Source organism: Argopecten irradians, chromosome 3 (assembly GCF_041381155.1).
Source record: "Argopecten irradians isolate NY chromosome 3, Ai_NY, whole genome shotgun sequence".
Classification (NCBI taxonomy): Eukaryota; Metazoa; Mollusca; class Bivalvia; order Pectinida; family Pectinidae; genus Argopecten; species Argopecten irradians.
Genome location: NC_091136.1, coordinates 70,221,769 through 70,249,310, shown reverse-complemented (window position 1 = coordinate 70,249,310; position 27,542 = coordinate 70,221,769). Strand labels below are relative to the sequence as shown.

General features: G+C 41.5%; 1 protein-coding gene and 1 long non-coding RNA gene across 2 annotated transcripts; both read left to right on the top strand.

The window, feature by feature from the left end:
• Window positions 1-1,470: 1,470 nt before the first annotated feature.
• On the top strand, window positions 1,471-11,826 carry LOC138319445 (uncharacterized). Its single transcript, XR_011208021.1, has 3 exons — window positions 1,471-1,483; window positions 11,143-11,200; window positions 11,718-11,826. It is a non-coding gene; the product is annotated as an uncharacterized lncRNA (long non-coding RNA).
• A 1,707-nt stretch (window positions 11,827-13,533) lies between these two features.
• Window positions 13,534-26,784, top strand: LOC138319849 (ATP-dependent RNA helicase TDRD9-like). The gene is made up of 7 exons (XM_069262979.1): window positions 13,534-13,632; window positions 13,753-13,884; window positions 15,180-15,342; window positions 20,797-20,924; window positions 25,597-25,698; window positions 25,832-25,951; window positions 26,746-26,784. Exons 1-7 carry the CDS (start codon window positions 13,534-13,536, stop codon window positions 26,782-26,784), a joined length of 783 nt encoding a protein of 260 aa, XP_069119080.1.
• Window positions 26,785-27,542: the final 758 nt, after the last annotated feature.

Sequence of the window (27,542 nt, the reverse complement as noted above, 5' to 3'; positions counted from 1 at the left end):
TGATATCAGTGTCAGATATAAGTATACAAACAACTTTATATGTGTTGATATCAGTGTCAGATATAAGTATACAAACATTTCCTTTATATGTGTTGATATCAGTGTCAATTTAATTATACCAAACTTTATATGTGTATACAGTATACAAACATTTATATGTGTTTGATATCAGTGTCATAGTAAAGTATACATACATATTTGTGTGAATAGTTACAACATTTATATGTGTTGATATCAGTGTCCAGATATAAGTATTACAAACATTTTTATGTGTTGATATCAGTGTCAGATATAAAGGTATACAAAACATTTATATGTGTTGTATATCATGGTCAGATAGTAAAGTGATACAAAACATTTATATGTGTTGTTATCAAGTGTCAGATATTGATGTATAAGTATATTGTTATATGTGTTGATATCAGTGTCAGATATAAGTATACAAACATTTATATGTGTTGATATCGGTGTAAGATATAGTAATAATAACAAACTTTTATATGTGTTGATATCGGTGTCAGATAGTATAAGTATACAAACAGTTATATGTGTTGATATCAGTGTCAGATATACAAGATAATATTACAAACATTTATCATGTGTTGATATCCAGTCAGTCTAGATATAAGTATACAACAAAACATTAATATTGTGTTGATATCAGTGTCAGATACTAAGTTCATACAAACATTCTAATATATGTGTTTTGATATCAGTGTCAGATTACATGTCTACAAACATTTTAATGTGTGTTGATTATCAGTGTCAGATCCAAGTATACAAAACATTTATATTGTGTTAGAGTTATCTAGTAGGACAAGGTAAATCCTCAATCTGAAGACAAGTGCTGTCTAACCCGAATCTCGTTGATGAAATATGAAACTTGTTGTTTCGTTTGAGGATCATTCCGTTACTTCGGAACTTACTCTAGAGGATATATGCATGCTGAAATATCTGTCTGTCGCGCCCCACTCCACCCCCATCAGTTCTCTCCCTACCGATCCCACTCAAACACCCTTCCATACAGGAGATTTAACTCTGTCTCCTAAACCCCACCCCAACCCGATAAACTCACTCCCAACCCACACACACCCTCTCTCAGTGGAGAGAGGAAGGTAATGGCAAATTCTGTCACCCTCCCCAGTCCAACCCTCCATACCTCAGAACCGGCCACCACTGGACTCTCAGTGGAGGAGATGAAGATAAGGCTTAACTCTGTCTCCCACCACCACTTCCCCCATACCCCAGTCCCACCCCAAACACACACACCCTTGGACTCTAGATACTAAGCATTAACACTCCCACCGACCCACCACACACACACCCTGACTCTCAGTGGAGAGAGGAAGATAAGGCTTTAACTCTGTCTCCTCACCTCACAGACCCACACACACACACCTGACTCCCAGTACCTTCACTCTCACCGACCTCCACACCACTCCACACACACAAACACCCCCTGACTCTCAGTGGAGAGAGGAAGGTTTAAGGCTTAACTCTGTCTCCCCACCCCACCCCACTCCACCACCCATACCATTAATAGTGGAGAGGGGGAAGGTCTCAGTCATGGTCGAACCACCCCACTACAACTTCACACCACACCCAACACACACAACCTGACTCTCAGTGGAGAGAGGAAGGTAAGGCTTAACTCTGTCTCCCCATGCAACCATCTCCACCCCCATAACTTCTCTCCCCACCGACCCACCACACAATACACCCTGACTCTCAGTGGAGAGATAAGATAAGGTTTAACCTGTCTCCAAACCCCCACTCCACCCCGATACCACTCCACCGATCCACCACACACACACACCCTGACTCTCAGTTGGAGAGAGGAAGGTAAGGCTTAAAACTCTGTCCTCCCCACCCCTACTCCACCCCGCCATACCATCACTCCCACCGGACCCACCACACACACCCCTGACTCTCAGTGGAGAGAGGAAGGTAAGGCTTTACTCTGATCTCCCCACCCCACTCCACCCCCGATTACACCTCACTCTCAGATGGAGAGAGGAAGTAAGGCAAACTCAGTCCTTCACACCATGTCCACCCCATACCTCACTCCCACTCAGACCACACACTACCCTGACTCTACGTGGAGAGAGAGGAAAAGGCTTTACTATGTCTCCCACCCCACTCCACCCCCATACCTCCTCTCACTGTCCCCACCACACACACACTCTCCAGTGGAGAGATCTAAGTTCACAAACATTTATATGTGTTGACCTCAGTGTCAGACTTCACTCCCTACACGACCCACACACACACACTGACCCTGACTCCTCAGTGGAGAGAGGAAGGGGTTAAAGTTGTCTCCCCACTCTACTCTACCTCTCACCACACCCCACTCCACATAACCCAGTCGCAGTGGAGAGGAGAGGAAGGTAAAGTTTGCACTCACTCTTCCCACCCGAATCTCGACTTCTCTCCGACCCACCACACAAACACCCTGACTCTCAGTGGAGAGGTGGAGATAGGAAGGCTGTCCTGACTCCACTCTGTCTCGACAGCCACACCGACCGCCTTATCCACCCCACCGATCTCTCAGTGGAGAGAGGAAGTATAAGGCTTAACTCTGTCTCCAAACCCACCCCACCCCCGATACCTCACTCCCACCGACCCACCACACACCGACACCCTGACTCTCAGTGGAGAGAGGAAGGTAAGGATTAACTCTGTCTCCCCACCCCACTCCACCCCCATACTCACTCTCACCGACCCACCACACACTACCCCTGACTCTCAGTGGAGAGAGGAAGGTAAGGCTTAAACCTCTGTCTCCACCACCCCACTCCACCCCCATAAACTTCACTCCCACCGACCCACCACACACACACACCCTGACTCTCAGTGGAGAGAGGAAGGTAAGGCTTAACTCTGTCTCCCCACCCCACTCCACCCCCATACTTCACTCCCACCGACCCACCACACAAACACCCTGACTCTCAGTGGAGAGAGGAAGGTAAGGCTTAACTCTGTCTCCCCACCCCACTCCACCCCCATACCTCACTCCCACCGACCCAACACACACACACCCTGACTCTCAGTGGAGAGAGGAAGGTAAGGCTTAACTCTGTCTCCCCACCCCACTCCACCCCCATACCTCACTCCCACCGACCCACCACACACTACACCCTGACTCTCAGTGGAGAGAGGAAGATAAGGTTTAACTCTGTCTCCAAACCCCACCCCACCCCGATACCTCACTCCCACCGACCCAACACACACACACCCTGACTCTCAGTGGAGAGAGGAAGGTAAGGCTTAACTCTGTCTCCCCACCCCACTCCACCCCCATACTTCACTCCCACTGACCCACCACACACACACCCCCTGACTCTCAGTGGAGAGAGGAAGGTAAGGCTTAACTCTGTCTCCCCACCCCACTCCACCCCCATACCTCACTCCCACCGACCCACCACACACACACCCTGACTCTCAGTGGAGAGAGGAAGGTAAGGCTTAACTCTGTCTCCCCACCCCACTCCACCCCCATACCTCACTCCCACCGACCCACCACACACACCCCTGACTCTCAGTGGAGAGAGGAAGGTAAGGCTTAACTCTGTCTCCCCCCCATCTCCACCCCGATACCTCACTCCCACCGACCCAACCACACACACACCCTGACTCTCAGTGGAGAGAGGAAGGTAAGGCTTAACTCTGTCTCCCCACCCCACTCCACCCCCATACCTCACTCCCACCGACCCACCACACACACACCCCTGACTCTCAGTGGAGAGAGGAAGGTAAGGCTTAACTCTGTCTCCCCACCCCACTCCACCCCCATACCTCACTCCACCGACCCACCACACACACACCCCTGACTCTCAGTGGAGAGAGGAAGGTAAGGCTTAACTCTGTCTCCCCACCCCACTCCACCCCCATACCTCACTCCCACCGACCCACCACACACACACCCTGACTCTCAGTGGAGAGAGGAAGGTAAGGCTTAACTCTGTCTCCCCACCCCACTCCACCCCCATACCTCACTCTCACCGACCCACCACACACACCCCCTGACTCTCAGTGGAGAGAGGAAGGTAAGGCTTAACTCTGTCTCCCCACCCCACTCCACCCCCATACCTCACTCCCACCGACCCAACACACACACACCCTGACTCTCAGTGGAGAGAGGAAGGTAAGGCTTAACTCTGTCTCCCCACCCCACTCCACCCCCATACCTCACTCTCACCGACCCACCACACTCTCAGTGGGAGAGGAGGTAGTTACTCTGTCTCACACCACCCCATACTTCACTCCCACCGACCCACACACACAACACACCCTGACTCTCAGTGGAGAGAGGAAGGTAAGGCTTAACTCTGTCTCCCCACCCCACTCCACCCCCATACCTCACTCCCACCGACCCACCACACACACACCCTGACTCTCAGTGGAGAGAGGAAGGTAAGGCTTAATAACTCTGTCTCCCCACCCCACTCCACCCCCATACTTCACTCCCCACCGACCCACCACACACACCACCCTGACTCTCAGTGGAGAGAGGAAGGTAAGGCTTAACTCTGTCTCCCCACCCCACTCCACCCCCATACCTCACTCCCACCGACCCACCACACACACACCCTGACTCTCAGTGGAGAGAGGAAGGTAAGGCTTAACTCTGTCTCCCCACCCCCCTCACTCCACCCCATACCTCACTCCACCGACCCACCACACACACACCCCTGACTCTCAGTGGAGAGAGGAAGGTAAGGCTTAACTCTGTCTCCCCACCCCACTCCACCCCCATACCTCACTCCCACTGACCCACCACACACACACCCCTGACTCTCAGTGGAGAGAGGAAGGTAAGGCTTAACTCTGTCTCCCCACCCCACTCCACCCCCATACCTCACTCCACCGACCCACCACACACACTACCCCTGACTCTCAGTGGAGAGAGGAAGGTAAGGCTTAACTCTGTCTCCCCACCCCACTCCACCCCCATACCTCACTCCACCGACCCACCACACACACCCCCTGACTCTCAGTGGAGAGAGGAAGGTAAGGCTTAACTCTGTCTCCCCACCCCACTCCACCCCCATACCTCACTCCACCGACCCACCACACACACACCCTGACTCTCAGTGGAGAGAGGAAGGTAAGGCTTAACTCTGTCTCCCCACCCCACTCCACCCCCATACCTTCACTCCACCGACCCACCACACACACACCCTGACTCTCAGTGGAGAGAGGAAGGTAAGGCTTAACTCTGTCTCCCCACCCCACTCCACCCCCATACCTCACTCTCACCGACCCACCACACACACCCCCTGACTCTCAGTGGAGAGAGGAAGGTAAGGCTTAACTCTGTCTCCCCACCCCACTCCACCCCCATACCTCACTCCCACCGACCCACCACACACACCCCCTGACTCTCAGTGGAGAGAGGAAGGTAAGGCTTAACTCTGTCTCCCCACCCCACTCCACCCCATACCTCACTCTCACCGACCACCACACACACACCCCTGACTCTCAGTGGAGAGAGGAAGGTAAGGCTTAACTCTATCTCCCCACCCTTCCACCCATACCACTCTCACCGACCCACCACACACACCCCCTGACTCTCAGTGGAGAGAGGAAGGTAAGGCTTAACTCTGTCTCCCCACCCCACTCCACCCCCATACCTCACTCTCACCGACCCACCACACACACCCCCTGACTCTCAGTGGAGAGAGGAAGGTAAGGCTTAACTCTGTCTCCCCACCCCATTCCACCCGATACCTCACTCTCACCGACCCACCACACACACCCCCTGACTCTCAGTGGAGAGAGGAAGGTAAGGCTTAACTCTGTCTCCCCACCCCACTCCACCCCCATACTTCACTCCCACCGACCCACCACACACACACCCTGACTCTCAGTGGAGAGAGGAAGGTAAGGCTTAACTCTGTCTCCCCACCCTCACTCCTTCTCCCCCCATACTTCACTCCCACCGACCCACCACACACACTACCCCTGACTCTCAGTGGAGAGAGGAAGATAAGGCTTTACTCTATCTCCCCACCCCACTCCACCCCCATACCTCACTCTCACCGACCCACCACACACACCCCCTGACTCTCAGTGGAGAGAGGAAGGTAAGGCTTAACTCTGTCTCCCCACCCCATTCCACCCGATACCTCACTCCCACCAACCCAACACACACACACCCTGACTCTCAGTGGAGACAGGAAAGTATTACTGCCGTTCTATCATAAGATTGCACGATTGTGTTACAGTACTAGTGTATCAACTCACTGTAGTAGATTACATCGCTACATGGTACAGGTGAAGTGTCTATGTAACACGCATTGTGATTGGCTGAAGTGTGTATATAAATAAACGTTACACAATGCAACCTATTTGTGCAATCGGGACGTTGTAAGTACGTCGAAACAATTACAAATGTTCATAGATAAACATCTGAAAAAATAATATTTGTAAAATAGAAGTATTACGCTGTAAAAATAAATAACGCTGCATATAGAATTCGCGCTGTAATATACATGACTGTTAGGTTTTTTTTTCGTAGTACACCTAGCACATGTGACGAACTTGACTGACAGTTTCCTGAAATAGCTGTTGTAAATATATAAATAATATGATCGAAAAAATCAAACATGGAAAGAGATAACACACAATCAGGTTATACTAGCTGTAGAAGAATACATAATATTGATTTCAACATGATAATACTGGTACCGTTAATGAATAAATATGAAGGTCAAGAAGAAAGTATTTGCTAAAACAACTGTTCAGTTTCATAATTATGGTAAGGTATATTTAAAATGTCAATTTAACTCTGAATTTGAACTTTATACTGAATAAAAAAGTGTGGAAGTACTAAAAATCGTCGATCGCCAAGCTGCCAACGCGTGCATATTATAAGTTACCGGTAAGTTACATGTGTGTTTGCACATGTGTAACGTTACGTTACTATTTTAATCTCTCGCTAAAATTGCGCCAAAATTAGAAGCGGTTCAACCGATCACAGCCAAAATTAGAAGCAGTCCTCAACCGATCATATGTCGACATGTCAAAGCCACGAACCGATCTAAAAGTACGCGAAAGGGTAGTGAAAATGTACAATGATGGCATGGGGTGTCCTATGGAAATATATCTAAAGCGGCCGACGTTTGTAAATCCACCTGTCGGAAACATCGCAAAGTTGTGCGAGGAACAGCATGGTTCTCTGCTTCCACGTGTTCGGTCTATCATGACACCAACAAAGGTCAGTGAAGAAGTTGTTAAATTCGTCGAATATCGGAAGAAAATGAGACCAAGCATGGCTGGCTAAAAAAACAGCTTTACTGAGCGCACACGTTTTTCTCTTCTATTTTTAGATCAACTCAGCCAATCACAATGCGTGTTACATAGGCACTTCACCTGTAACATGTAGCGATGTAATCTACTACAGTGAGTCGATACACTGGTACTGTAACACAATCGTGCAATCTTATGATAGAACGGCAGTAAAGCTTAACCCAACCTCCCCCCACTCAACTTCTCATTCCATACCTCACACTCACCCATTTCCACCCCTCCCTGCTCTCACAGCCCTCTTCCCTAACACCTATACCCACATCCCATTAACCCACACTTTTATTTTATTAAAACCGCTAATGGCTGAGCCAGGAGGCTTTATTAGACCACCATCATCAGATGATTGGCTATTCAAATCGCCTTTCGTCCGTGGTCCGTGGTCCGTCTGTCCGTTAACAATTCTTGTTACCGCTATATCTCAGAAAGTACTAAAGGGATCTTTCTCAAATTTCACATGTAGGTTCCCCTAGGGCCTTAGTTGTGCATATTGCATTTTGGGACCAATCGGTCGACAAGATGGCCGACTGGCGGCCATCTTGGATTTTGATAGTTAAAGTTTGTTACCGCTATTTCTCAGAAAGTACTAAAGGGATCTTTCTCAAATTTCACATGTAGGTTCCCCTAGGGCCTTAGTTGTGCATATTGCATTTTGGGACCAATCGGTCGACAAGATGGCCGACTGGCGGCCATCTTGGATTTTGATAGTTAAAGTTTGTTACCTCTATTTCTCAGAAAGTACTAAAGGGATCTTTCTCAAATTTCACATGTAGGTTCCCCTAGGGCCCTAGTTGTGCATATTGCATTTTGGGACCAATCGGTCAACAAGATGGCCGACTGGCGGCCATCTTGGATTTTGATAGTTAAAGTTTTTTACCGCTATATCTCAGAAAGTGCAGAAGGGATCTTTCTCAAATTTCACATGTAGGTTCCCCTAGGGTCCGTGTTGTGCATATTGCATTTTGGGACCAATCAGTCAACAAGATGGCCGACCGGCGGCCATCTTGGATTTTGATAGTTAAAGTTTGTTACCGCTATTTCTCAGAAAGTACTGAAGGGATCTTTCTCAAATTTCACATGTAGGTTCCCCTAGGGCCCTAGTTGTGCATATTGCATTTTGGGACCAATCAGTCAACAAGATGGCTGACTGGCGGCCATCTTGGATTTTGATAGTTAAAGTTTGTTACCGCTATTTCTCAGAAAGTACTGAAGGGATCTGTCTCAAATTTCATATGTAAGTTCCCCTAGAACCCTAGTTGTGCATATTGCATTTTGGGACCATCGGGCAACAAGATGGCCGACTGGCGGCCATCTTGGATTTTGATAGTTAAAGTTTGTTACCTCTATTTCTCAAAAAGTACTTAAGGGATCTTTCTCAAATTTCACATGTAGGTTCCCCTAGGGCCCTAGTTGTGCATATTGCATTTTGGGACCAATCGGTCAACAAGATGGCCGACTGGCGGCCATCTTGGATTTTGATAGTTAAAGTTTGTTACCGCTATTTCTCAGAAAGTACTGAAGGGATCTTTCTCAAATTTCATATGTAGGTTCCCCTAGGACCCTAGTTGTGCATATTGCATTTTGGGACAGATCGGTCAACAAGATGGCCGAACTGCGGCCATCTTGGATTTTGATAGTAAAAGTTTGTTACCGCTATTTCTCAGAAAGTTTTGAAGGGATCTTTCTCAAATTTCATGTGCAGGTTTCTGAAGGGGTCTAGTGCATTTTCGGACTTATCGGTCAGCAAGATGATCGACAGGTAGCCATCTTGGATTTTGATAATTGAAGTTTGTTACTGCTACATATCTCAAAAAGTACTGAAAGGATCTTTCTCAAGTTTCATATATATATAGTATGAAGTAAAAGTTTGAAAAGCAGGGAAAAGATCCCTTTTTCTGTTGTCAGACATAGATCATTCTTTGGTGGGCGCCAAGATCCCTCTGGGATTTCTTGTTAAGATAGGTGCATGTTGGACCCATCTCCGGTTGATGCTTCGCCACTGCTGACTTCCGCTATTGACAGTTTACCAGAAATCATTTTAGTTAATAGGCACAATATATATCAATTTATCTCAACAATATAACATTATTTAGATAAAGATTTGTCAAGTTTGAAAAATGCTTGAAAAAATTGCAAATATCATGAATTTCAGCCAATGATTGCAGAAAATTCGCAGAGCACTTTTCCGGCGTATGAGTACACTTCAAATTTTGTTTCCACTGTCTTGCAGTATTCAATTCCAGCACTTTTAAAATGACATACTGATATAATTCTAGTTTCAGTTTTACAATACTCACATATATTTAAAGTTATACTTGAATAATTGTTACTTTGACCATGATGTATTTTGGGTTTTATACCAACTGTAGGGCAAAGGGGATAATGATATTGTATGATACATTTTCCCACTGCCTTGCAGTATTCAATTTCAGCACTTTTAAAATGAAGCAATTCAAATTTGTTGTTGCAGCAGTTTTTAGCTCACCTGGCCCGAAGGTCCGGTGAGCTTATGTCATGGCGCGGCGTCCGTCGTCCGTCCAAATTTGACCACAAACATCCTTGGGGGAGGGGAAACAGAACTTGTATAAATTTTGGCTCTGGTCCCCCAGGGGCAGGAGGGGCGGGGCCCAATAGGGGTAAAAGAGGTAAATCCTTTAAATCGTTACTTGTCCTAGAGTTCTGCATGGATTGTAACCAAAATTAGCCACAAACATCCTTGGGGGAAGGGGAACAGAACTTGTGTAAATTTTGTCTCTGGTCCCCCGGGGGCAGGAGGGGCGGGGCCCAATAGGGGAAATAGAGGTAAATCCTTTAAATCGCTACTAGTCATAGAGTTCTGAATGGAATGTAACCAAATTTGGCCACAAACATCCTTGGGGGAAGGGGAACAGAACTTGTATAAATTTTGGCTCTGGTCCCCCGGGGGCAGGAGGGGCGGGGCCCAATAGGGGAAATAGAGGTAAATCCTTTAAATCGCTACTAGTCATAGAGTTTTGAATGGAATGTAACCAAATTTGGCCACAAACATCCTTGGGGGAGGGGGAACAGACCTTGTATAAATTTTGGCTCTGACCCCCCGGGGGCAGGAGGGGCGGGGCCCAATAGGGGAAATAGAGGTAAATCCTTTAAATCTCTACTTGTCCTAGAGCTCTACATGAATTGTAACCAAATTTGGCCACAAACATCCTTGGGGGAAGGGGAACAGAACTTGTATAAATTTTAGCTCTGATCCCCCAGGGGCAGGAGGGGCGGGGCCCAATAGGGGAAATAGAGGTAAATCCTTTAAATCGCTACTAGTCATAGAGTTCTGAATGGAATGTAACCAAATTTGGCCACAAACATCCTTGGGGGAGGGGGAACAGACCTTGTATAAATTTTAGCTCTGATCCCCCAGGGGCAGGAGGGGCGGGGCCCAATAGGGGAAATAGAGGTAAATCCTATAAATCACTTCTTGTCCTAGAGTTTTGCTTGGATTGTGACCAAATTTGGCCATAAACATCCTTGGGGGAAGGGGAACAGAACTTGTATAAATTTTGGCTCTGACCCCCTGGGGGCAGGAGGGGTGGGGCCCAATAGGAGATTTAGAGGTTAATATTAAAATTCCTTCAGAAAAGAAACAATGAACCTGTATTCAGAACATTACTTGGCATTACAAACCAGGTGAGCGATACAGGCCCTCTGGGCCTCTTGTTAATGTCATACTGATATAATTCTAGTTATTAATGTGTAAAAATAACTGAGCTTGATGTGTCAAAATTGAAATGGTTCTATGTATATCTGCTGCATGCTATGTTATAGTGTCAAACATGGATCTTTATTTGTTTGTTATTTCAGGTTATCCTGTCAACCAATATTGCAGAAAGTTCTATCACTGTGCCTGATATCAAATATGGTAAGTGGTATAGGGACGTCATACTATACACAATATATATCTGTATCTTCAAGTATTTATAAAACATCATAAAATCAGCTGGAATCCAGCAGTAGGAGATAAATATGTCTATTGATCTTTGGTGTTGAAGCTTTGTCTTTTTGAGTATTAACTTGTTTTTAGTTCACTTGGTCCAAAGGGCAGGTGAGCTAACGCCATGGTGCCTTGTCCTTCGACATTTCTATATAAGTTCTACATAGAGTGTAACCACATTTTGCCAGAAATATCCAGAAAAGGAAACAGAGTTTATATAATCTTGGCTCTGTCCAATAGGATAAATAGAGATCAATCACTACTGGAGTTTCTGCATGACTTTTTGATTTCAGAAGCTCTAGGAGAGGATAAGAGTAGTTGTATATATTTACTAAAAATAACACTTTTAAACATGTAACTTGTAACATGGTTTGATCTAACATACCAGGTGAGTGAAGCAGGCCCTGTGGGCCTTTTTTGCCGATATAAATCTCTTCTCTTCCAGTGATTGACTTCTGTCTGACAAAGAACCTGGTGGCAGATGCTGATACAAACTACACCAGCCTACAAGTGGAATGGGCCTCTCGAGCCAACTGTAACCAGAGGAAAGGTAGGTGGAATGGGCCTCTCGAGCCAACTGTAACCAGAGGAAAGGTAGGTGGAATGGGCCTCTCGAGCCAACTGTAACCAGAGGAAAGGTAGGTGGAATGGGCCTCTCAAGCCAACTGTAACCAGAGGAAAGGTAGGTGGTATAGGCCTCTCGAGCCAACTGTAACCAGAGGAAAGGTAGGTTGAATGGGCCTCTCAAGCCAACTGTAACCAGAGGAAAGGTAGGTGGAATGGGCCTCTCGAGCCAACTGTAACCAGAGGAAAGGTAGGTGGTATAGGCCTCTCAAGCCAACTGTAACCAGAGGAAAGGTAGGTGGAATGGGCCTTTCAAGCCTACTGTAACCAGAGGAAAGGTAGGTGGAATGGGCCTCTCGAGCCAACTGTAACCAGAGGAAAGGTAGGTGGAATGGGCCTCTCGAGCCAACTGTAACCAGAGGAAAGGTAGGTGGTATGGGCCTCTCGAGCCAACTGTAACCAGAAGAAAGGTAGGTGGTATGGGCCTCTCGAGCCAACTGTAAGCAGAGGAAAGGTAGGTGGTATGGGCCTCTCGAGCCAACTGTAACCAGAGGAAAGGTAGGTGGAATGGGCCTCTCGAGCCAACTGTAACCAGAGGAAAGGTAGGTGGAATGGGCCTCTCGAGCCAACTGTAACCAGAGGAAAGGTAGGTGGAATGGGCCTCTCGAGCCAACTGTAACCAGAGGAAAGGTAGGTGGAATGGGCCTCTCGAGCCTACTGTAACCAGAGGAAAGGTAGGTGGAATGGGCCTTTCAAGCCTACTGTAACCAGTGGAAAGGTAGGTGGAATGGGCCTCTCGAGCCAACTGTAACCAGAGGAAAGGTAGGTGGTATTGGCCTCTCGAGACAACTGTAACCAGAGGAAAGGTAGGTGGAATGGGCCTCTCGAGCCAACTGTAACCAGAGGAAAGGTAGGTGGTATGGGCCTCTCGAGCCAACTGTAACCAGAGGAAAGGTAGGTGGTATGGGCCTCTCAAGTCAACTGTAACCAGAGGAAAGGTAGGTGGAATGGGCCTCTCGAGCCAACTGTAACCAGAGGAAAGGTAGGTGGTATGGGCCTCTCGAGCCAACTGTAACCAGAGGAAAGGTAGGTGGAATGGGCCTCTCGAGCCAACTGTAACCAGAGGAAAGGTAGGTGGAATGGGCCTCTCGAGCCAACTGTAACTAGAGGAAAGGTAGGTGGTATGGGCCTCTCGAGACAACTGTAACCAGAGGAAAGGTAGGTGGTATGGGCCTCTCGAGACAACTGTAACCAGAGGAAAGGTAGGTGTTATGGGCCTCTCGAGACAACTGTAACTAGAGGAAAGGTAGGTGGAATGGGCCTCTCAAGTCAACTGTAACCAGAGGAAAGGTAGGTGGAATGGGCCTCTCAAGTCAACTGTAACCAGAGGAAAGGTAGGTGGTATGGGCCTCTCGAGCCAACTGTAAGCAAAGGAAAGGTAGATGGAATGGGCCTGTAGTTAGTAAAACCAATAAAACAAGTTAAGTGAAAATGGGCTCTCATAATTAAAAAAAAGATAGTTTATACTGTCCCAATCTTCATTGGACCTCTGGAGCAGGACCTAATGCAGTAATCAAGTCAAATTGACTGACATTCAGTCAACTTGTCATTAAAAAATAGAGTTTAATACTGTGAATTGACTGTTACAGGCAGATAGCTGTCCAATCTTCATGACCCCTGGAGCAGACCTAATGCTAATGGCAGATGACATCTTGTCATACAGAATGATCACAGAGTCACAGAATCGCTACTTCTGGGAACACTTTATTCAAGATTTTGGCATTCCAGAAATGCAGGTTTGTATTTCACTGTATAGTTCTAGAGAAATGATGCAGTTAGAAACAACACAGTTCAGTGCTTTTAAGTTCTGAAATATTTTAAATATTTTATATGAATTCCTCACTCTATCGTTTCAGCGTTGCCCACTGGAGCGTGTCATACTCAATGTCAAAGTGTTTGACCTTGGAGAACCAAAGGCCATCCTTGCTCTGGCACTGTCTCCTCCAAACCTGGATGATATAGAGAAAACCATTCTCTTACTGAAGGAGGTATGTACAGTGTTACAATATACAAGAGGTCCAGGGAGCCTGTACAGCCGCCTTGTAATTATTAGGTTCCTCTAGGGCCCTAGTTGTGCATATTGCATTTTTGAACAGATCGGTTAACAAGACGGCCGACAGACCACCATCTTGGATTTTGATAGTTTGATAGTTTGTTACCGCAGAAAGTACTGCAGGAATCTTTCTCAAATTTCATAAGTAGGTTTCTCTTGGGCCCTAGTTGTGCAAACACAATGGCCGATAGGCCACCATCTTGCATTTTGATTACGAGAGTGGCTGTTGCCATGGAGGTGATCTGATCTTTGTGATCGCATATTACTGCCATGATTGCATAACCGTTGACTGCGCCAGTGATGTACTCACTGCTCCATGCTAGAGGCGAGATGATTGGTTTGTGGGCGTGGCTAATATTGTGTGATATGATAGATCTGTTCTGAACTCATCGGGTATTGCCGTATTCATAGGACTGCAGGTTTCCTGGTGATAGCGAGAGGAGTAAAAGATAGCTGCTCAAAGCAAAAACCTCATCGAATCGCTGAATCCTGGCCTCCTTTCTTTTAAAGAAAAGCTATTTAGTTATGTGAAAACTAGTGAAGAGACATTGAGGTTTTTTACGCCCATGCGAGGTAAGGGAGATGACCATCCCTGAAGTGTACAAGCGGATAATAGAATTACAAACGCCAGAGAGCAAAGCAAAATGAAGTCCGAAGCAGAAAGCCCTGATGTCGATACACCAAACACATTGCAAAATGATTTAGATTTAAACAAATGTAACATCAGAAACATTAGATCTTCTGCATATACTAGATCTAATGACAGCGACTCCCATTTAATACTGTAACTTAGGTTTTCACACACGTTTTTCTTATTGAGTGCAGCCATATGTATGAATGTATCCAGGTTAATTCCTCCGGCATCGGAGCAACCGCCTATATGACGGTACAATGAAGTCAGATACACTCCACAAGGGATTACTGGATAAAGTGTCTATGGCATTTAACAATTAACACTATTATTAATACAAATTAACTACACATTGCCTATCAAACTCTTGCAGATTTACAGTGTAACACGCTTGTCACGAGAACATTGTATGATAAACTCAGCCCACTCAATCTATCGCCTGGCGTCAGGTAAGCTTTGTAAACTCCGCCCCCTCCAGATGATTGACAGAACCACTTGACCAGTCGATAATATCTGTCGCTCAACTTAGTGAGGTATTACATCAGTAATTTTGTCAACGGTTTGGCAATCACGGCAGTAATATTACAAACCTTTGGCAGGTCGGAGCGTTGAGCACTCCAGCTTACGACAGTGTGTGTCGCCATGACGGTGATCTGACCTTCGTCGGTCGTGTATTGGCTGATGTTCCTGTAGATGTTCGACTTGGCAAGCTTCTTATTCTGGGTCATGTGTTTGGATTGCTGGAGGACTGCCTCATTATAGGTAAAGACTTTATTGTAACTATTGGTTCATTCCTTAGGTAATTATAGGTAACAACTTTACGGTAACTATTGGTTCATCCCTTATGTAATTATAGGTAAAGACTTTACTGTAACTATTGGTTCATTCCTTATGTAATTATAGGTAACAACTTTACTGTAACTATTGGTTCATTCCTTATGTAATTATAGGTAAAGACTTTACTGTAACTATTGGTTCATTCCTTATGTAATTATAGGTAAAGACTTTACTGTAACTATTGGTTTATCTCTTATGTAATTATAGGTAAAGACTTTACTGTAACTATTGGTTCATTCCTTATGTAATTATAGGTAAAGACTTTACTGTAACTATTGGTTCATTCCTTATGTAATTATAGGTAAAGACTTTACTGTAACTATTGGTTCATCCCTTATGTAATTATAGGTAAAGACTTTACTGTAACTATTGGTTCATTCCTTATGTAATTATAGGTAAAGACTTTACTGTAACTATTGGTTCATTCCTTATGTAATTATAGGTAAAGACTTTACTGTAACTATTGGTTCATTCCTTATGTAATTATAGGTAAAGACTTTACTGTAACTACTGGTTCATCCCTTATGTAATTATAGGTAACAACTTTACTGTAACTATTGGTTTATCTCTTATGTAATTATAGGTAAAGACTTTACTGTAACTATTGGTTCATTCCTTATGTAATTATAGGTAAAGACTTTACTGTAACTATTGGTTCATTCCTTATGTAATTATAGGTAAAGACTTTACTGTAACTATTGGTTCATCCCTTATGTAATTATAGGTAAAGACTTTACTGTAACTATTGGTTCATTCCTTATGTAATTATAGGTAAAGACTTTACTGTAACTATTGGTTTATCTCTTATGTAATTATAGGTAAAGACTTTACTGTAACTATTGGTTCATCCCTTATGTAATTATAGGTAAAGACTTTACTGTAACTATTGGTTCATCCCTTATGTAATTATAGGTAAAGACTTTACTGTAACTATTGGTTCATCCCTTATGTAATTATAGGTAAAGACTTTACTGTAACTATTGGTTTATCTCTTATGTAATTATAGGTAAAGACTTTACTGTAACTATTGGTTCATCCCTTATGTAATTATAGGTAAAGACTTTACTGTAACTATTGGTTCATCCCTTATGTAATTATAGGTAAAGACTTTACTGTAACTATTGGTTTATCCCTTATGTAATTATAGGTAAAGACTTTACTGTAACTATTGGTTCATCCCTTATGTAATTATAGGTAAAGACTTTACTGTAACTATTGGTTTATCTCTTATGTAATTATAGGTAAAGATTTTACTGTAACTATTGGTTAATCCCTTATGTAATTATAGGTAAAGACTTTACGGTAACTATTGGTTCATCCCTTATGTAATTATAGGTAAAGACTTTACTGTAACTATTGGTTCATCCCTTATGTAATTATAGGTAAAGACTTTACTGTAACTACTGGTTCATCCCTTATGTAATTATAGGTAAAGACTTTACTGTAACTACTGGTTCATCCCTTATGTAATTATAGGTAAAAACTTTACTGTAACTATTGGTTCATCCCTTATGTAATTATAGGTAAAGACTTTACTGTAACTATTGGTTTATCCCTTATGTAATTATAGGTAAAGACTTTACTGTAACTACTGGTTCATCCCTTATGTAATTATAGGTAAAGACTTTACTGTAACTATTGGTTCATCCCTTATGTAATTATAGGTAAAGACTTTACTGTAACTATTGGTTCATCCCTTATGTAATTATAGGTAAAGATTTTACTGTAACTATTGGTTCATCCCTTATGTAATTATAGGTAAAGACTTTACTGTAACTATTGGTTTATCTCTTATGTAATTATAGGTAAAGACTTTACTGTAACTATTGGTTCATCCCTTATGTAATTATAGGTAAAGACTTTACTGTAACTATTGGTTCATCCCTTATGTAATTATAGGTAAAGACTTTACTGTAACTATTGGTTCATTCCTTATGTAATTATAGGTAAAGACTTTACTGTAACTATTGGTTCATTCCTTATGTAATTATAGGTAAAGACTTTACTGTAACTATTGGTTCATCCCTTATGTAATTATAGGTAAAGACTTTACTGTAACTATTGGTTCATTCCTTATGTAATTATAGGTAAAGACTTTACTGTAACTATTGGTTCATTCCTTATAATTATAGGTAAAGACTTTACTGTAACTATTGGTTCATCCCTTATGTAATTATAGGTAAAGACTTTACTGTAACTACTGGTTCATCCCTTATGTAATTATAGGTAAAGACTTTACTGTAACTATTGGTTCATTCCTTATGTAATTATAGGTAAAGACTTTACTGTAACTACTGGTTCATCCCTTATGTAATTATAGGTAAAGACTTTACTGTAACTATTGGTTCATTCCTTATGTAATTATAGGTAAAGACTTTACTGTAACTACTGGTTCATCCCTTATGTAATTATAGGTAAAGACTTTACTGTAACTATTGGTTCATTCCTTATGTAATTATAGGTAAAGACTTTACTGTAACTATTGGTTCATCCCTTATGTAATTATAGGTAAAGACTTTACTGTAACTACTGGTTCATCCCTTATGTAATTATAGGTAAAGACTTTACTGTAACTATTGGTTCATTCCTAATGTAATTATAGGTAAAGACTTTACTGTAACTACTGGTTCATCCCTTATGTAATTATAGGTAAAAACTTTACTGTAACTTTTGGTTTATCCCTTATGTAATTATAGGTAAAGACTTTACTGTAACTACTGGTTCATCCCTTATGTAATTATAGGTAAAGACTTTACTGTAACTATTGGTTCATTCCTTATGTAATTATAGGTAAAAACTTTACTGTAACTTTTGGTTTATCCCTTATGTAATTATAGGTAAAGACTTTACTGTAACTACTGGTTCATCCCTTATGTAATTATAGGTAAAGACTTTACTGTAACTATTGGTTCATTCCTTATGTAATTATAGGTAAAAACTTTACTGTAACTATTGGTTTATCCCTTATGTAATTATAGGTAAAGACTTTACTGTAACTACTGGTTCATCCCTTATGTAATTATAGGTAAAGACTTTACTGTAACTATTGGTTCATTCCTAATGTAATTATAGGTAAAGACTTTACTGTAACTATTGGTTCATCCCTTATGTAATTATAGGTAAAGATTTTACTGTAACTATTGGTTCATTCCTTATGTAATTATAGGTAACAACTTTACGGTAACTATTGGTTCATCCCTTATGTAATTATAGGTAAAGACTTTACTGTAACTTTTGGTTTATCCCTTATGTAATTATAGGTAAAGATTTTACTGTAACTATTGGTTCATTCCTAATGTAATTATAGGTAAAGACTTTACTGTAACTATTGGTTCATCCCTTATGTAATTATAGGTAAAGACTTTACTGTAACTATTGGTTCATCCCTTATGTAATTATAGGTAAAGACTTTACTGTAACTACTGGTTCATCCCTTATGTAATTATAGGTAAAGACTTTCTTGTAACTACTGGTTCATCCCTTATGTAATTATAGGTAAAGACTTTACTGTAACTATTGGTTCATCCCTTATGTAATTATAGGTAAAGACTTTACTGTAACTACTGGTTCATCCCTTATGTAATTATAGGTAAAGACTTTACTGTAACTATTGGTTTATCTCTTATGTAATTATAGGTAAAGACTTTACTGTAACTATTGGTTCATCCCTTATGTAATTATAGGTAAAGACTTTACTGTAACTACTGGTTCATCCCTTATGTAATTATAGGTAAAAACTTTACTGTAACTATTGGTTCATCCCTTATGTAATTATAGGTAAAGACTTTACTGTAACTATTGGTTTATCTCTTATGTAATTATAGGTAAAGACTTTACTGTAACTACTGGTTTATCCCTTATGTAATTATAGGTAAAGACTTTACTGTAACTATTGGTTTATCTCTTATATAATTATAGGTAACAACTTTACTGTAACTACTGGTTCATCCCTTATGTAATTATAGGTAAAGAAAAATATGTATATTATGTGTCTGAAGGCATGACAGTTGTACTGACAGGATTGTCTGATCATGTGCTCTGTCGCATGAAGGATTGTCTGATATGTGTCTGTCAAAGGCCATTTGTCTGATATGTCCCTGTAAAGCATGACAGGATTGTCTGATATGTAAAGCCATGACAGGATTGTCTGATATGTCTCCCTGTCAAAGTCCATGACAGTCACCATTTGTCTGATACTGTATGATGTTGATATGTGTGCCATGTCAAAAAGGCCATGACAGGATTGTCTGATATGTGTCCCTGTCAAAGGCCATGACAGGATTGTCTGATATGTGTATCTGTCAAAGGCCATGATAGGATTGTCTGATATGTGTCCCTGTCAAAGGCCATGACAGGATTGTCTGATACGTGTCCCTGTCAAAGTCCATGACAGGATTGTCTGATATGTGTCCCTGTCAAAGGCCATGACAGGATTGTCTGATATGTCTCCCTGTCAAAGTCCATGACAGTCACCATGACAGGATTGTCTGATATGTGTCCCTGTCAAAGGCCATGACAGGATGGTCTGATATGTGTCCCTGTAAAAGTCCATGACAGGATCGTCTGATATGTGTACCTGTCAAAGGCCATGACAGGATCGTCTGATATGTGTATCTGTCAAAGGCCATGACAGGATTGTCTGATATGTGTATCTGTCAAAGGCCATGACAGGATTGTCTGATACGTGTCCCTGTCAAAGTCCATGACAGGATTGTCTGATATGTGTCCCTGTCAAAGGCCATGACAGGATTGTCTGATATGTGTCCCTGTCAAAGTCCATGACAGGATTGTCTGATATGTGTATCTGTCAAAGGCCATGACAGGATTGTCAGATATGTGTCCCTGTCAAAGTCCATGACAGGATTGTCAGATATGTGTCCCTGTCAAAGGCCATGACAGGATTGTCTGATATGTGTCCCTGTCAAAGTCCATGACAGGATTGTCTGATATGTGTATCTGTCAAAGGCCATGATAGGATTGTCTGATATGTGTCCCTGTCAAAGGCCATGACAGGATTGTCTGATATGTGTCCCTGTCAAAGTCCATGACAGGATTGTCTGATATGTGTATCTGTCAAAGGCCATGACAGGATTGTCAGATATGTGTCCCTGTCAAAGGCCATGACAGGATTGTCTGATATGTGTCCCTGTCAAAGTCCATGACAGGATTGTCTGATATGTGTCCCTGTCAAAGGCCATGACAGGATTGTCAGATATGTGTCCCTGTCAAAGGCCATGTCTTAGTGATACTGTATGTATTAACATGTGACATATTTTGTTTAGAACATACTATTATTATTAGATATCAGGTATGGCCTATCTAAGTTTGATACACCAATGTGATGAATACAATGTACTATAAATTATCTGATGTTTGTAGCTGCAGCTTTATCACTGAAGTCTGTGTTTGCCAGTCCATATAAAAAACACCTAGAGGCGTACAGACACAAACATGAGTGGGCAGCAGGATCCAGCAGTGATTGTATTGCCATCCTTAACGCTTATAAGGTAAGTGTTATGGCCTATATATGTCTGATAGGATTAGACATCAGGTATGGCCTATATATGTCTGATAGGATTATATTTCAGATATGGCCTATCTAAGTCTGATAGGATTAGACATTAGGTATGTCTATATATGTCTGATAATATTATACATCAGGTATGGCCTATCTAAGTCTGATAGGATTAGACATCAGGTATGGCCTATCTAAGTCTGATAGGATTAGACATCAGGTATGGCCTATCTAAGTCTGATAGGATTAGACATCAGGTATGGCCTATCTAAGTCTGATAGGATTAGACATCAGGTATGGCCTATCTAAGTCTGATAGGATTAGACATCAGGTATGACCTATCTAAGTCTGATAGGATTAGACATCAGGTATGGCCTATCTAAGTCTGATAGGATTAGACATCAGGTATAGCCTATCTAAGTCTGATAGGATTAGACATCAGGTATGGCCTATCTATGTCTGATAGGATTAGACATCAGGTATGGCCTATCTAAGTCTGATAGGATTAGACATCAGGTATGGCCTATCTAAGTCTGATAGGATTAGACATCAGGTATGGCCTATCTAAGTCTGATAGGATTAGACATCAGGTATGGCCTATCTAAGTCTGATAGGATTAGACATCAGGTATGGCCTATCTAAGTCTGATAGGATTAGACATTAGGTATGGCCTATCTAAGTCTGATAGGATTAGACATCAGGTATGGCCTATCTAAGTCTGATAGGATTAGACATCAGGTATGGCCTATCTAAGTCTGATAGGATTAGACATCAGGTATGGCCTATCTAAGTCTGATAGGATTAGACATCAGGTATGGCCTATCTAAGTCTGATAGGATTAGACATCAGGTATGGTCTATCTACGTCTGATAGGATTAGACATCAGGTATGACCTATATATGTCTGATAGGATTAGACATCAGGTATTGCCAATCTAAGTCTGATAGGATTAGACATTAGGTATGGCCTATCTAAGTCTGATAGGATTAGACATCAGGTATGGCCTATCTTAGTCTGATAGGATTAGACATCAGGTATGGCCTATCTAAGTCTGATAGGATTAGACATCAGGTATGACCTATCTAAGTCTGATAGGATTAGACATCAGGTATGGCCTATCTAAGTCTGATAGGATTAGACATCTGGTATGGCCTATATATGTCTGATAGGATTAGACATCAGGTATGGCCTATCTAAGTCTGATAGGATTAAACATCAGGTATGACCTATCTAAGTCTGATAGGATTAGACATCAGGTATGACCTATATATTTCTGATAGGATTAGACATCAGGTATGGCCTATCTAAGTCTGATAGGATTAAACATCAGGTATGACCTATATATTTCTGATAGGATTAGACATCAGGTATGGCCTATATATGTCTGAAAGGATTAGACATCAGGTATGGCCTATCTAAGTCTGATAGTATTAGACATCAGGTATAGCCTATCTAAGTCTGATAGGATTAAACATCAGGTATGACCTATATATTTCTGATAGGATTAGACATCAGGTATGGCCTATATATGTCTGAAAGGATTAGACATCAGGTATGGCCTATATATGTCTGATAGTATTAGACATCAGGTATGGCCTATCTAAGTCTGATAGGATTAAACATCAGGTATGACCTATATATTTCTGATAGGATTAGACATCAGGTATGGCCTATATATGTCTGAAAGGATTAGACATCAGGTATGGCCTATCTAAGTCTGATAGGATTAGACATCAGATATGGCCTATCTAAGTCTGATAGTATTAGACATCAGGTATGGCCTATCTAAGTCTGATAGGATTAGACATCAGGTATGACCTATATATGTCTGATAGGATTAGACATCAGGTATGGCCAATCTAAGTCTGATAGGATTAGACATCAGGTATGGCCTATCTAAGTCTGATAGGATTAGACATTAGGTATGGCCTATCTAAGTCTGATAGGATTAGACATCAGGTATGGCCTATCTAAGTCTGATAGGATTAGACATCAGGTATGGCCTATCTAAGTCTGATAGGATTAGACATCAGGTATGGCCTATCTAAGTCTGATAGGATTAGACATCAGGTATGGCCTATCTAAGTCTGATAGGATTAGACATCAGGTATGGCCTATCTAAGTCTGATAGGATTAGACATCAGGTATGGTCTATCTAAGTCTGATAGGATTAGACATCAGGTATGGCCTATCTAAGTCTGATAGGATTAGACATCAGGTATGGCCTATATATGTCTGATAGGATTAGACATCAGGTATGGCCTATCTAAGTCTGATAGGATTAGACATCAGGTATGACCTATATATGTCTGATAGGATTAGACATCAGGTATGGCCTATCTAAGTCTGATAGGATTAGACATCAGGTATGACCTATATATGTCTGATAGGATTAGACATCAGGTATGACCTATCTAAGTCTGATAGGATTAGACATCAGGTATGGCCTATCTAAGTCTGATAGGATTAGACATCAGGTATGGCCTATCTAAGTCTGATAGGATTAGACATCAGGTATGGCCTATCTAAGTCTGATAGGATTAGACATCAGGTATGGCCTATCTATGTCTGATAGGATTAGACATCAGGTATGGCCTATCTAAGTCTGATAGGATTAGACATCAGGTATGGCCTATCTAAGTCTGATAGGATTAGACATCAGGTATGACCTATATATGTCTGATAGGATTAGACATCAGGTATGGGCTATCTAAGTCTGATAGGATTAGACATCAGGTATGACCTATAAATGTCTGATAGGATTAGACATCAGGTATGGCCTATCTAAGTCTGATAGGATTAGACATCAGGTATGGCCTATCTAGTCTGATAGGATTAGACATCAGGTATTGCTATCTAAGTCTGATAGATTAGACATCAGGTATGGCTGATTAGACATAGGTATGGCCTATCTAAGTCTGATAGGATTAGACATCAGGTATGGCCTATCTTAGTCTGATAGGATTAGACATAGACATCAGGTATGGCCTATCTAAGTCTGATAGGATTAGACATCAGGTATGACCTATCTAAGTCTGATAGGATTAGACATCAGGTATGGCCTATCTAAGTCTGATAGGATTAGACATCTGGTATGTCCTATATATGTCTGATAGGATTAGACATCAGGTATGGCCTATCTAAGTCTGATAGGATTAAACATCAGGTATGACCTATATATTTCTGATAGGATTAGACATCAGGTATGGCCTATATATGTCTGAAAGGATTAGACATCAGGTATGGCCTATCTAAGTCTGATAGGATTAGACATCAGATATGGCCTATCTAAGTCTGATAGTATTAGACATCAGGTATGGCCTATCTAAGTCTGATAGGATTAGACATCAGGTATGACCTATATATGTCTGATAGGATTAGACATCAGGTATGGCCAATCTAAGTCTGATAGGATTAGACATCAGGTATGGCCTATCTAAGTCTGATAGGATTAGACATTAGGTATGGCCTATCTAAGTCTGATAGGATTAGACATCAGGTATGGCCTATCTAAGTCTGATAGGATTAGACATCAGGTATGGCCTATCTAAGTCTGATAGGATTAGACATCAGGTATGGCCTATCTAAGTCTGATAGGATTAGACATCAGGTATGGCCTATCTAAGTCTGATAGGATTAGACATCAGGTATGGTCTATCTAAGTCTGATAGGATTAGACATCAGGTATGGCCTATATATGTCTGATAGGATTAGACATCAGGTATGGTCTATCTAAGTCTGATAGGATTAGACATCAGGTATGGCCTATCTAAGTCTGATAGGATTAGACATCAGGTATGGCCTATCTAAGTCTGATAGGATTAGACATCAGGTATGGCCTATCTATGTCTGATAGGATTAGACATCAGGTATGGCCTATCTAAGTCTGATAGGATTAGACATCAGGTATGGCCTATCTAAGTCTGATAGGATTAGACATCAGGTATGGCCTATCTAAGTCTGATAGGATTAGACATCAGGTATGGCCTATCTAAGTCTGATAGGATTAGACATCAGGTATGGCCTATCTAAGTCTGATAGGATTAGACATCAGGTATGGTCTATCTAAGTCTGATAGGATTAGACATCAGGTATGGCCTATATATGTCTGATAGGATTAGACATCAGGTATGGTCTATCTAAGTCTGATAGGATTAGACATCAGGTATGGCCTATCTAAGTCTGATAGGATTAGACATTAGGTATGGCCTATATATGTCTGATAGGATTAGACATCAGGTATGGCCTATCTAAGTCTGATAGGATTAGACATCAGGTATGATCTATATATGTCTGATAGGATTAGACATCAGGTATGGGCTATCTAAGTCTGATAGGATTAGACATTAGGTATGGCCTATCTAAGTCTGATAGGATTAGACATCAGGTATGGCCTATCTAAGTCTGATAGGATTAGACATTAGGTATGGCCTATATATGTCTGATAGGTTTAGACATCAGGTATGGTCTATCTAAGTCTGATAGGATTAGACATTAGGTATTTATTGTCTATTTAATCTTCTTTTGATTTGTGATTGGTAATCTAATGGACTTCTGTTGGCTCTCTTTTAATTGTTCAGTAAATTACAAAGAAACGATTGTTTTTTTTATTTGTAAAGTTTGTATTGTTTTTAATCCTTCTTGTTAATTTCTGAATGTAACAGGAATGGGAAAAGAGAAAGATGTTAGGTGATTTCAGGCGCCGAAGTCAGAAGGAGGTGGCGTGGGGTAGGATGCATTTCCTTCAGATCAAACGTTTGTATGAGGTAAGTGCCAATATTTTTACTTTTACTTTTTGAATATTGAGGTAAAATATTATAATTCTGATAAATAGATCTTGATATCTTAAATTTGAGTCTATGAATTTTCCTGTGTAAAGAAGTCATTCATTGTTTATAGGTACAGGAGCTAGTAAAAGAACTGGAATCTAGACTTGCCAACTTAAACATCCAGAAACCACGACAGACCCCGAACTACAGACATCGTTTTAGTGAGGATCAGGAGAGACTCCTTTTAAAGGTACTAAGCATCATATTTTGTCTATAGTTATATAAAATGTAGCCCTGACTTGATCACAACACCGACCTGTGTATGTGTAATTAAGTTCCCCCAACGCAGTGGGGAACATGTTGTGTTTGCTCCGTTTCTTATTAATCTTCTTCTTCTTCTGGTTTTTCTTTTTCCGCCGCAACTTTGTCCAACCATTTTCTTGAAAAATTTAAGTTGGATCACCATTTGGCTTGGTTATTTCTAGTGACCTTCAGAAGTGTTGACCGGTTTCATGTTTTTCAGACCAGCATCCAAAATGGCCGCCACAGCCTTTCATTGTTCAAAATTAAACTGCTTATAGATATTTAACTACTGGTATGATTTGCTTGGAATCGGTTTCAATATGTAGTTTAAATCAGATTCTAAATTTTATTAAGTGAAAAATACCATAATTATGCTAAAAACAAAATAAAAGAAATAAAGATTTCTGACTGTTTTCAAATTTTCAAAACGAGGTGGAGAGCGCATAAGCACTACGTAGTAATGTAAACATTCAGGGGAGTATGATTTTATTTGTGAAAACATAAGCGACCTGGGAACATGGCAACACTTGAGCCTGTAGAAGAAAGTTTGTACAATTTTCCTGGAAAACGTATGCGGTCAAATATAATTGATTTTAATCCATCATCGATTGGTTACAATAAACTGATGATCGATCATAAAATTTCAACCAATTCCCAACATCACTGAATTCAGATTTCATGGAATCAAATACTTTTCATAAATTAAAAGATTAATTGATAAAATCATTGACTGACTTCAAGAGCCTGATTGACCAATATCTAGTGTCCCAATTCAGGTGACCGTTATCTTGTTAAGTGATGACATTAACGTAATACAGCAGAACTGTACAATGTATATACATATACAGTGAATAACTTGCAGACAAAACTGCCGTAATATTGATAGAAATAAATAAAACAAATAGATATATAAATATCTAAAACAGTTTTTTTTTTTTTTTTTTTTTTTTTTTTTTTAATTTTTATCTTTGGCACGATATAAGTTACAGTTTTTCTGGGTTTTTGTTCTACCAAAGAATACACACTGGTAAAATATGCAAATAAAGTGTATCTCTTAAATATGGCACTGGATCCCTATTTTGTCAGGTATAGGGATACACAAAATGACCAGGAACACTGTCTATCCTAAGGTGGCTTCAATCATCTAAATATTTTATACACAAAATGACCAGGAACACTGTCTATCCTAAGGTGGCTTCAATCATCTCAATGTTTTATACACAAAATGACCAGGAACACTGTCTATCCTAAGGTGGCTTCAATCATCTAAATGTTTTATACACAAAATGACCAGGAACACTGTCTATCCTAAGGTGGCTTCAATCATCTCAATGTTTTATACACAAAATGACCAGGAACACTGTCTATCCTAAGGTGACTTCAATCAGCTAAATATTTTATACACAAAATGACCAGGAACACTGTCTATCCTAAGGTGACTTCAATCAGCTAAATATTTTATACACAAAATTACCAGGAACACTGTCTATCCTAAGGTGGCTTCAATCATCTAAATATTTTATACACAAAATGACCAG